Source organism: Watersipora subatra, chromosome 10, assembly GCF_963576615.1.
Source record: "Watersipora subatra chromosome 10, tzWatSuba1.1, whole genome shotgun sequence".
Taxonomy (NCBI): domain Eukaryota; kingdom Metazoa; phylum Bryozoa; class Gymnolaemata; order Cheilostomatida; family Watersiporidae; genus Watersipora; species Watersipora subatra.
The window spans coordinates 45,897,071-45,909,251 of NC_088717.1; the positions used below are offsets into that span (position 1 = coordinate 45,897,071).

Consider the following 12,181-nt stretch of genomic DNA (forward strand, 5'->3'; position numbering starts at 1 on the left):
TAATACTGCCCTTTGTTGGTAAAACTAGTTACCAGACCAAATTTTAGTTTCTTCGCTTGCCGCTCCAGAGTTTTTAATCAACTGAGCTAATTTTTACAACGGACATGTATTACAAGACCAAGAATATTCATATTTATTTTGAATGATCAATGTAAAACCTAATCCTCAATAATCCCATTAAACTAGTTATGCAAGCAAAATGTTGAGTAACTAGACCCGGTATTTTGCTGGAATAACTAGCTAGCAAGAGTTACAGACTTATGAATGCAGTTATGCAATGCATGCAGCCATGGTTTCTGCTGGTAAAACTAGTTAAAAGGTTTGCAAAAGTTCTTATTATCTGAAAATTAGAAAAATAATTGCATAATAACAGTAAATGAAACGGGTTTCTGCAAGTAAAACTAGTTTCTGGCTAACTTAGACAATGCTTGTGCGTTATTGCTATAAATTTGCGCTTGAAAATGAGTCACACTAGTACTAATTTTATGAACATTGTATTAATAATTGTGGTGGTTGTACTCACTAGCCAAATGTACATATTCATAAGGAAGTAATTTACTTTGTTAAATAACAAGATTGGTAATATATTTCGTGAATAATGTAAAAGGTAGTATCATAAAAATTAATAACAGATGATGATATTAACCAAGTACATAATATAATTACTTGGTTTGCAAATGCATGCTTCCCACATGTGATGATATTTAAAATTTTGACATGGCATAACACAATTAGTTTAACAAATTTACCATGATGTTTGCCTGCACTATCATTCAAATGGTAGGTGCAATAAACCTAAAATAAGAATATATAATCTGCATGTACATGTTGCAAATATTATATGCATTAAAACTATTAAAAAACCTGTTGAATGTCATCAAAATCTTTATTGGCATGTAGTATTATTGCGACAGTTGGTTTGTCTTAGGTTGGATTAAATTGTGTTACAAAAATTGATTGTGGGCTAATCGATGTGCATCTACGTTGTAAACGCCAATCGAGTATTGTCAAATTTTTGATGTTACATGTTAAACTGCTACAAAATAATGACCGCACAGATTGCAAAAATTGTTGCCTAGGACAGTGCGCAGACTTGAGTAATGCTGTTGTAATAAAATATTGTAGAACAGAATAATTACTGATATTTTGATTGTGCCACCTATCCTCGGGTTAGTGGACGTCTTGTCAACTAAATAATGAATAAAATTTGTTCGCTCGATATAGGGAATGTTAAAAAACACGATATAAATTTGAACTCTCTGGCGCTGATGGACGGCAGAGCACTCTCTTTCTCTCTGACACTCACTCTCACTGCATGGCTCATTCAAACAGTGTGTTTCTTTTCCATGCTGCAGCTTGTCTTTAAAAGCGCATCTACGGCTCGTGGTACTCGCATGAGTCATATTTGCAGACTCACAAAACGCAATGTGACAGTGTGGTATTGCCTTCAATTTTATATACTGCGACCATGTGGATATTTTTGTTAGTTTTGGATAATAAAATCTTTTTCAAACATCTTAACTAGTTTTACCACCAGGAACCATGGCTTCATGCATTGCATAACTGCATTCATAGCTCTGTAAGTGTTGCTAACTAGGTATTCCAGCCGAATACCTGGCCTACTTGCTCAGAAATTTGCTTGCATAACTAGTTTAATGGGATTATTAAGGATTTGGCTTCACTTTGATCATTCTAAACAAAGATGAACATTCTTTGTCTTGTGATACATGTCTGTTGTAAAAATTAGCTCAGTTGATTGAAAAATCTGGAGCGGCAAGCAAAAAAAAATTAAAAGTTGGTCTGGCAACTAGTTTTACCAACATAGGCAGAATATCCGGCTCCTTCTTCTGCCTTTTGTCCCATATTTTAATTGTCTGTATTTGAACTGAGCAAATACTAGTTGAAAGTATTGTCAGATCTTAGTTTTCAAACCAATTTATTGCAGCAATACTACTCTCTAGCTCTTTTCAGTAATTATATGAACATCGAGCTGTTTTTTAGAGCAGACTTATTGGCCACTTTTGTTCCTAGAAGCCTTTTTTTGTCTGGCAGTACCAGTTTAATGCGTTTCCTGATCCATAAGTTTCTTTGTGAATGTATGCTAATTAGGCGAATGGAAGCGTACACATTTTGGCTTTGATTTTTCGAAATAGTTTATGCAAGCTTTGCAACGATATCACCTCTTGACATATTTATTGCCGAGTTCCGTCAAAATTCTGATAACCATTAAAATCATTCAGTGACCAACTACTGTTAGCCTTTTCCTTTATTTTGAATCCCCAATAAAAGGGCTAACTTTTTATAAACTGTTGCATTAGACTTCTACCTACTCAATACTGAAAGTTTATTTAATCAACTGCGAAATCTTCTTCTGGAACAATTGCTAAACTTTTTTTCCTCATTAATTTTAGCAAAATCTGAATTTCTTGTTATAACTTGTTTTCCCATTTTGCTCCATCATCTATAGATGCATCATGAAATCAATCGTGGTACACAATGACTCTAACATATTGCTTAGCTTGACACCCCTGATTGGTGTTCAAAACAGTCTTATTCTAAGAAACACAAGATGGTGCGTTTTTAACTCTCAGGGACATCTGCTCCCGATATTTTTAAAATAAAGAACCTTTTATTGGAACAGTTGGCAATTGTATCATTTCAATTTCAGGCCAGCAGATGTAAGGTATTGTAATATCTGGTTTAGGTGTTCATAGTTATCGTCAAAATTAACAATTAACAAATTAAATTAATAAACAAACTAATCAGCAGCTTGCACTGTTCAATTTCCAAATTTTATTACATTGTTCTTAGACCTTACTTTAAAAGAAAGATTATGAAGCGCAGAAAAGTTTTTATGCCATAAAACAATTATATTCACTGATATATAGCCGCGTGTTAAAATGATCTGCTGCATTCCTTCCCTTTTCTATAACCAACAAAACTAGCGAATTTGTCGCTTGATAGGTAGCCCGATATAACGCAGCGTGCCGTCAATCTGCGCGGAAATTGCCCAGCAAACTGATGCTGAGCGATAACGCTAAACTTTTTTACCAGAAACTTTTCCCGCGTGATATGCATTTTTATTGGTTGGTTTCCCCCATATTGCAATGCTCTGGCTGCTGGTGTTATTTAGGTAAACTTTTGCCAACATACAGCAAGAACATTTTTCTATTTTGTTACGATTGAAACATCATCAAAATGAACACTGAATTGTTCATAGATTTAATGAGAGCACACCCACTCTTGTAAGACAGAACATACAAAAATGCATGTTGCATTGCGCATACTCTAGCATTGCCTGCACAAAGCATTGTGTTACAATGATAAAAGTTGTCTGATAGAAACCCTGATTAAAACCAACCAAGTTTGGCTAAAGTCAATTAAGGCCAAAACTTTTTGATGATCAATTGTTGTATGGTTAAAGGACCCAAATGATGATGTTGATAAATTAAGCAACAAAACACGAATCTTCATAATAAAAAATATGGTAAAATGAAGTAGAGGTACAGAGAAACTATGTTAAAAGTTCATTATGTTACCATTATTCTACAAATTAGATTGAGTGAACCATTAAGGACTTGCAAAACAAAAGCAAAAGGAGATACACACCTTTGCTTTCCATTTTGTGATGAAACTAGTAAACGATTGCTTACTTTCCTAATGTAAATTGTATTGAGCCAATGTGTATAAGGTTGCCTTCTTAATGTTTCAGTGTTACTCTGTTGCCATGTACAAAGCCAATTAAAACTTTACTAGAAGTTAATGTCACATAAGTAGTGACATAATTCATACTTTCTTTTATGGTCTCCCGCAAAAATAAACTAATTAACTGTATTACAAACTATTTCCATATAAGATGTTTTCTGAAACATTGAAAAAAAACTGAAATCATGTTGCTGTAATAAAAATTTATAAATTTGTGTAATTAAATGGAGTTTCAAAAGTCTATATGAAATTTACACAGTTGTTAGTTGTCTCGAGGGTTCTAATGGACACTCTGATTTTGTGGAGATTAATTTCAGGAAAGTTAATTACACTCTCAGCACAAACTGTGATTGATTCACCAAATCAGAGTTCATACTTATCATTTTGGTCTCTCAACTTTCAAAAGTTTTGGTTTGATAAAACATGTTAAGGACTACGCAAAAGATAAACTTTGGTAAATAGTCACCGAACATGGGTAAATAGAATTAGACAGATTTACAAAGGTGTGAAGTTTCTATACTTTTTTTATCTGTCATACTATAGTTTTAAAGAGGAAGAATTAAAGTTAGAAACAAACATTGTTTATTAAACTCAAAGAGAACTAAAAGATTTTAAATTACCAATCCAAGCCTAGATAAGGTTCATTATCTGTAATGAAACAAGTTAGATGTGAACTACATGTAGATACCACCTTCGTTCCTGGCAATGAAGCTGGTAGTGCTTGTTGTTGTAGTGTAGTTTTAATTTTGATAGTCTTAGCGTTCGTAAAAAGGAACAAGGTGTGGCACCTAAGTATTCGCTAGCGGTCCCAATTTTAAATAATTACCGCTAGACAAGATTACCACATGATACAATTGACACAATTACCACTACCGCTTGGACACATAAATAAAATTAGAAACTTTGAGTCTTGAAAGGATACGAAAAAAAGTATTGTGTAGCAACGTAATTGAATTCCTTTATTTAATAAATTGACATTGTTGACAGATGTCATTTCGCTCAACTGAAAAACAAGTCAGACATGTGTTATACGGACATTATTAATGTTGTTTTTATACTTTTGTTTGAGGTCACCTCAGCTTGAAATTAACTTTGATTGGTGTGAAAACCTTTTTAAGAAAACCGTATAACAGTAGCTGATTTTCCTTTCCCAAATGACCAGTGTGGGTAAAGCAAATTCTCTGCTGACACACATGTCAACAAAAGATAATATAACTGTTTGACCTTTGCGAAGGTTCTCGTAATTGTACAAGCAATGCTATATTGTTTTTGTTTAAATGAGAGGTTCCTAGGATGATGTGAATCAGTTTTTGACTTATATTTGTATTTATGAAAAACATAGTGACTAGACAAATGAAAAAAGATCAGCTAAAAGAAAAAAATGTTTTTGGGGATTCTGTAAAAATAGTCAAATTAGTTACTTTCAAGCCAAAAGTCACAGCTTTTTATATTTTTGTTAAAAACCCAAATGCTGAAAGATTGTGTATTCAATGTATTTTTACTGACAAGTGAAAGATAATCTTGAGCATGACTAGCTGAAGAGCTTGAGCAGGGCCAAAGCAAAAAAGCAAAAAATTGCAGAACTTGTAGAAGGCAAAGCAGTACTGTTGTGCTGTTCGGTTGTAGTAATTTTCTGTTCTATTGTAGCACTTTTTTGTTCGGCTGTAGTACTTTTCTGTTCTATTCTAGTACTTTTATGTTCGGTTGTAGTAATTCTCTGTTCTGTTGTTATGTTCGACGTCGTCTGGTTACGATAAGATCTTATCAAGTCATCTGTATTGCAGTAGCTGGTGCCACAGCGACAAATCACCACACCATATTGTGTAGTGCAGCCATTTGTGAAGTTGGCGCTGTCAAGATCCTCATAGCCACATAACATGTACACTAAAAACAGTATTAACTTAAAGTATAGGGACAATCTGTTACCAAAAAGGTTTCCTATAATTATTAAATGTTTAAACATGAAATTTGAAGTGTCTGGAACAAAGACTAAAGCACAACCCAATATTTTACATCGCAGTATATTTTCTGTTTGCACAAATCAATTCAAAGCTTTTAGTTATAAACCATAAGTATCCAAGGCAAAGTGTAAAACAGAGAATGATCACACTCAGTTTACTTCATAGGAGTGTATATAAAATAACTACTGTCATAGCACCTCTAGACCACTACTATTTTTGCAGTCAAAATTATTTTTACAAACATTGTCAGCATTATAATGAATATTGTGCGTGTGCTTCATGCTGTACAATAAGGATTATTGCTGAAAAAGGCTTTGCTAAATATTCATAAACTTACTCTTCTGTTTTAAACCTTTACTACGGCTTCAGAAACTCCTACAACTATATTCATAAATGCAATCAAAGTATTTCTGGTACATTATGGTACTAATGTTAGTTTTCATATTTGAAAACCTCCAACCTTGTTTTTGAGAAAATAAAAGATAAATGTGGATACATTTTTTGAAATTTTGTTTGGTATCACCCATTTTTCTTCAATCGAGGACACACAAAAATAAGAAAGTAAGTATGTTGGTGCGCAATCATGTTTGCCCACTTAATGAATACCCGTTCACAAACTGTAAAACCTGAATAAGTTTAAATAATGATTCTATACATTCAGACTAAGTCATTTGAATTTATTTTAATAATGGTTTGAATTTGAAAATTTAAAAAAAAAATTTAAAATTTTAAATGTGATATATAATAACCAAAGTGATTGTAACAAACATTAACAGGAACTTAGAAAAAAACAATTGGACAGAAGCCAAAGGAAGTGTCATACCATCATCTGTAGACTCGGTGTAAAGGAGATAGCATGAATCAGTGTCAAAGAGAGTAGAACAATCAAATCGCACCTTGTCATTGTCGTCACAGTTTAAACATTTATAGCAAGAAATAGCATAACTTCCTCCAAGCATCATACCTAGCAATCAAGTTTAGAAATATCAGAGAAACCAACCATTTTAACTCAAACCTAGGATTAGGTTTTAAATAATTTTGGTTTAATATACATGTACTATCATCATGATAATCATGCATAATTACTGCACTCAGGTAAAATCAAGTGAAGAACTATATGCTGCAAATTATAAGACCAACCAATATTTTGAATAGCAATTAGATGGGGTATATGAGTAGCCATTTTCATAAACCTGTTTAAAAATTTTTCTGATCAACTTAATGAAATTATTCTGCTTTTTGCGCTTTACAAATGTTTGTTTAACCTAGTGAGTCTCAAATTTAATTAATTATTTATAAATAATTCTGAGCCTTTATGTAAAAATTATAGATCACTGATTATTAATTTTACTTAAATGAGCATGTAATAGTTTGCATTTCTAATTGATCAAACAGTAGAAGATCTCCAAACTAAATATGATAGGCACTCCTATAACGTATTCCAGCTATAACATAAATTCCAAATAACCTAAAAAAAATTATGTGAAGCCTTTAAAAAGTCCATATAATGTAAAGTCTCAGGTCGAGCAAATTTTCAAAATTGATTTGAATGTTAGTTTATCTTGCCGCACTTACGGAACAAAAGCCGCCTTGCATGCGCCGCTACATATAACTTTTTGCAACACTCTAGATTATCGCAAAAGATCGCTAAATGTGTCGACAAAACAAATAGTAAACTAGCTCCGCAATTGTTCATAAATCAAAAGGTGATTAATTTGAGCAGGTGTGAAATCGATTGTCTGCCATTCTGAAAGTCATAAGTTTAAGTATTACCTAAAGTTAGCTTATATCACAACCTTGACCCCCTGGATACATCTGGATGTAAGATCGCCGTTTTATAATAGAAATAATACTTTGTTCTTTTGCTTTATTGTACACAAACAAAATATTTGTGATTAGTTTTACTTTGCAAAATAGACTTTGCTGTTTAGAAAAAAAAAGAAAGCTGTCGTAAATTAAAGTTGATAATGTGCAGTTCTCATCAATTTGTTTTAAAACTATTGCAATCATGGTCTATAGAACCAGTAAGACTTATCATAACAAGCAGAAAGGTTTTCTATGCAAACTATTACGGCTGCAGTTACAGTACAACACACAAATTGAAAGAGTTAAGTGCAGTTTTATTTTTTGCATAGACAAAAGGAGAGTTTGGAGAGATCTTGGAATAGACTAAGCAGTTTATATGCACTTTACTGTTCTCATAACGTAAATTCTCTATAATGCCCATGGTCCTGGAACAAATTACTTACGCTGTAGGAGCGAACCCATATTGTTTTAATGATTGTTTAATTTTTTTCAATTTCTTTTCCCGTTTTCATTATTTTTTAATGATTAAAGACCTCACCGGCAAGCAGAAAAGTAATCTTTGAATCAATTGTATTAAATAACTAATTTATAGAAGCAACACTTGCTAACCAGTTCTTTAAGCGTTGATATTAATGCTTTAAGTATGAATCCAAGCTTTCTATGCTTATATACATGAAAATATCATAAACTGCAACTATTGGTCCGCGTGTTAGGAGCACTCAAAATCTTTAAAGTGATTGGCCAATGAGATTTGTGATTCCTTCATTCACAAGATTGACTAATAGCCTAGCTAAATTTTCAAAGCTGTGCATTTCCTCCTCATCAACAGCATAATAGGGTTGACCTTTCTATAGCGGAAATTTTCACATTAGATTGCAATTAGGTGGCACAACATCTATGTAAAAACAATATGGCCTCATATATATATATATATATATATATAAACTATATTAAGAACTGAAAACTTTTAAAACATTTTACAACTTAAAGTTTCATGGTTGCTACCATTCATCAGGTAAAATTAAAATGATTTGAAGCTCATATGACTGTCCGTAAAAACACATCGAGTAGCTTAACGATAAAGGCCAGCTACATATATGGTAATACAACAATTTAATTGGTTCATGTCACAGCATTGCAAATTAAGTGCTTATTTGAATGTCTGCACTTTGACACAAGCTCGTTTCTTGAGTTTAAGCTTGCAAAGAAACGAGCTTGTGTCAAAGTGCAGACATTCAAATAAGCACTTAATTTGCAATGCTGTGACATGAACCAATTAAATTGTTGTATTACCATATATGTAGCTGGCCTTTATCGTTAAGCTACTCGATGTGTTTTTACGTACAGTCATATGAGCTTCAAATCATTTTAATTTTACCTGATGAATGGTAGCAACCATGAAACTTTAAGTTGTAAAATGTTTTAAAAGTTTTCAGTTCTTAATATAGTTTATATAAATGCTCTATTTTAATATTGAGCACTCTCTTCTAGTGAACTGCAACCTTCTTCTTCATCAGTATATATATATATATATATCAGTATATATATATATATATATATATATATATATATATATATATATATATATATATATATATATATACATGTATATATATATATATATATATTTATATATATATATACATGTATATATATGAGGCCATATTGTTTTTACATAGTTTACGATAATTTGTCAATATACATGTATATATAATTTTTATATATATATTTTTTTCCTCAAAGTTTGTCTGTGGGTATTTGGATCTGTGTGTCTTTCCGGCTATAGCTATAAAAATTTTGATAATGAAACTCCGCATTCTGATGGATTTAAACTGGCGACAAATAAATCGACAAGTTTCTTATCCGGATGCTCTACTATTGAGTGACAATGGCATAGTATTCAGATATGTTTTCATATACCGGATACGCAATGTGCATGCTAATTATTCTAGCTTTGCGTCCGCGAGTTACGATGCTCCTGTTCAGACATATTTCAGGACGCAAGTATATGCAACGCGTTACGTAGTCGTCTTTTTTGGTTAGAGCTAATTGATTCTGCGCCACGATATGGACCATAATAATTTATCTCAAATATAAAACTTGAAAATTTGTGCACTGACCATATACGGTGGTACCTCGGATCTTGGGCGCTTTGGTTCTCGACCAGCTCAGTTTTCAATCAAAGATTTTGATATTTGTTCGTCTCAGATCTCGAACATGAATTCGGTTCTCAACAAAAGCCTCACATGCGCATTGAAACAGCTCTGGAAACAGCATGGAAACATTCATTAACGTACGGAGAAGTAATTTATGCTTTATAAAATTATTTACAAAAAGGAAGGAACAATCTGGGACGATGCCTCCTTTACCGAAGATATTTGCTTTATTTGCAGTTACAGTACAGCACACAAATTGAAAGAACTAAGTACAATTTTACTTTTTGCATAGACAAAGGGGGAGATTGATGAGATTTTGGAACCAATTAAGCGATTTATATGCATGCTATTGTTCTTATAACATAATTTATCTATAATGTAAATAGTCCTGGAATACTGCTTATGTTGTATGAAAGCCTACTGTATTAAGGAATGTTTGATGATTTGCAAACTTTAGTCCAAAGTTGATTACTCTTTAATGATAAAATCACTCACCGGCCAGCAGAACAATAATCTTCAAATCCATTGTATTAAATAACTAAGTTACAGATGCAACACTCACTAATCAACTCTTGAAACACTGGTATCAAAGCACTGAGTATCAATCTAAGCTTGCTAAGCTTATATACAGAAAATATCTTATGAACTACTTTTACTGGTCCGCCTGTTAAGGGCAATCAAAGGTTTTGTATTGATTGGTCAATGAGATTTTCAATTCCGTTATTCACTAAATTGACTCATAGCCTAGCTGTGTTTTGAAATCAGTGCAATTCTTCCCATCTACAACCTAGTAGGAATATGCTTTCTAGAGCTAACATTTTCCCATTAGATTACAACTAGGTGGCTGGACATCTATGTAAAAACAATAGTGCCTTTTTTGATACTATAGCTTCCTAAGCGCTAAACATAGACCACTAATAGTTTAAGTTACGTGCTACTAATGGAAATTACTAAAATTAATAATTACCAAATATAATTAGCAATGTTTAATTAAAATTGCCAATTGACAATTAGGAATTGTCAATTGGCAATTAAATTCTTAATTATAATATTTAGTTGTGTAGTTCACACACTGTACATTAACCTTGTTTAAATATTCATTTACACTTTTTGATAATTTTCAGCTTGATTTCAATTTTTTCTTTGCATACCTCAAAATTTCAATGCAAGCTGCCTGTCTGAGAAACATAGATCATACACTCAAAAAAGAATTTAAAATTGATATAAACCTAAAGAAATACTTTGTAAGATTTATGTTGGATAACACTAGTTTTAATATGAGCAAACAACATCTACCCTACAGGTTTATATAGGTGATATATATATATATTTTTTTTTATTTATCTATATATATGCATTATATATGCATATATATATATAAATATATATATATATAAATATATATATATATCAATATGCTGGCGATGTTATGTCAGTCGCTCCATTGGTAATCATAACGGATTTTGCGCAAAAATTTGTGTAGAAAAATTAAGATAAGAACGTTTAACTAGTGACCCGTCTCCTATCTAGTGCTACCTAGATTGGCCAATAAGTATATCTAGTGACCCGTCTGCAATAACTAGTGACCCGTCTGCAATATCTAGTGCTGGCTGCTAACTGTAGCAAACATGCATGTATCAATGAGGAGAATGGGATCTTATTTGAAACCGTTAAATATGAATGTAAAATAAAAAATATGTTTCAAATATGGAATGAAATAAAAAATTGAAAGTTCTCACATGTTGCTAAGCAAGGCACGGGCTACAATTGCATTGCAGATTAATTGCAAGCATTAAAAACAAACTGATAAAGATATTTTTTCTGCTTCTCAAAGCATACATGCATATTATTTGAAGATCTTTGATAAGTTAGAGATAAGCTAACAGATTTATTGCATCCAAAAGGTTCAACATTGCTTTACCTGAGAAGATGACAAATTATAGGCAACAGTCGCTTCCAAACCAACCTAGCAACCAAATATTAAAAGTTGGGTATTTTTGGTTAGCTATACTGAGCTCAGAGTTCTTTGACTCTCCTCTATTCAAAAACCTTCAGTATTTTAATGTGTGATTGGCTCGATGAATCATTTGTTCTTCTTGATTACTACATTGTATGAGACGTATACACATACCGTAAACACAAACACATATCTGATTATAGTCTTTTGTTTTTTTCTTAGTTTTTTACATGCGTCTTTATGTCTTGTTTGTTATGCTATACTTGAAACTCCAACAGTACTATCCTGAACACATATTTGAGTTTGATCATAGTGTTCTTTATATCAGTGGAGCCTCTACGACATCCGTGTGAAGTATTCAATCCACAATAGGGAAGTGTTTCCTGGTGCGCAACACTAAGCAGCATTGATACTGAGTTTATGGTTCAGAATGTTTACTTCATATCTTCAGTGAAGCGTGAAGTGAATGACTGCAGTGCGTAGATGTCCGCTTAACAATCCGATGCTTGTATATAGCTTGTACATTGCTATCTGATAGTGCAATATGAAGACACAGCGTATGAATGTGCCTTTGATTAAGCAACACTTGCATAATA

The 12,181-nt window shown here is 32.4% G+C and overlaps 1 protein-coding gene across 1 annotated transcript; it reads right to left on the reverse strand.

The window, feature by feature from the left end:
* Positions 1–5,052: 5,052 nt before the first annotated feature.
* LOC137406548 (uncharacterized) lies at positions 5,053–10,210 on the reverse strand. The gene is made up of 3 exons (XM_068093144.1): positions 10,124–10,210; positions 6,490–6,630; positions 5,053–5,589 (listed from the first exon to the last, which is right to left on the reverse strand). Exons 1-3 carry the CDS (start codon positions 10,152–10,154, stop codon positions 5,237–5,239), a joined length of 525 nt encoding a protein of 174 aa, XP_067949245.1. The 5' UTR covers positions 10,155–10,210; the 3' UTR covers positions 5,053–5,236.
* Between the last annotated feature and the right edge of the window lie 1,971 nt (positions 10,211–12,181).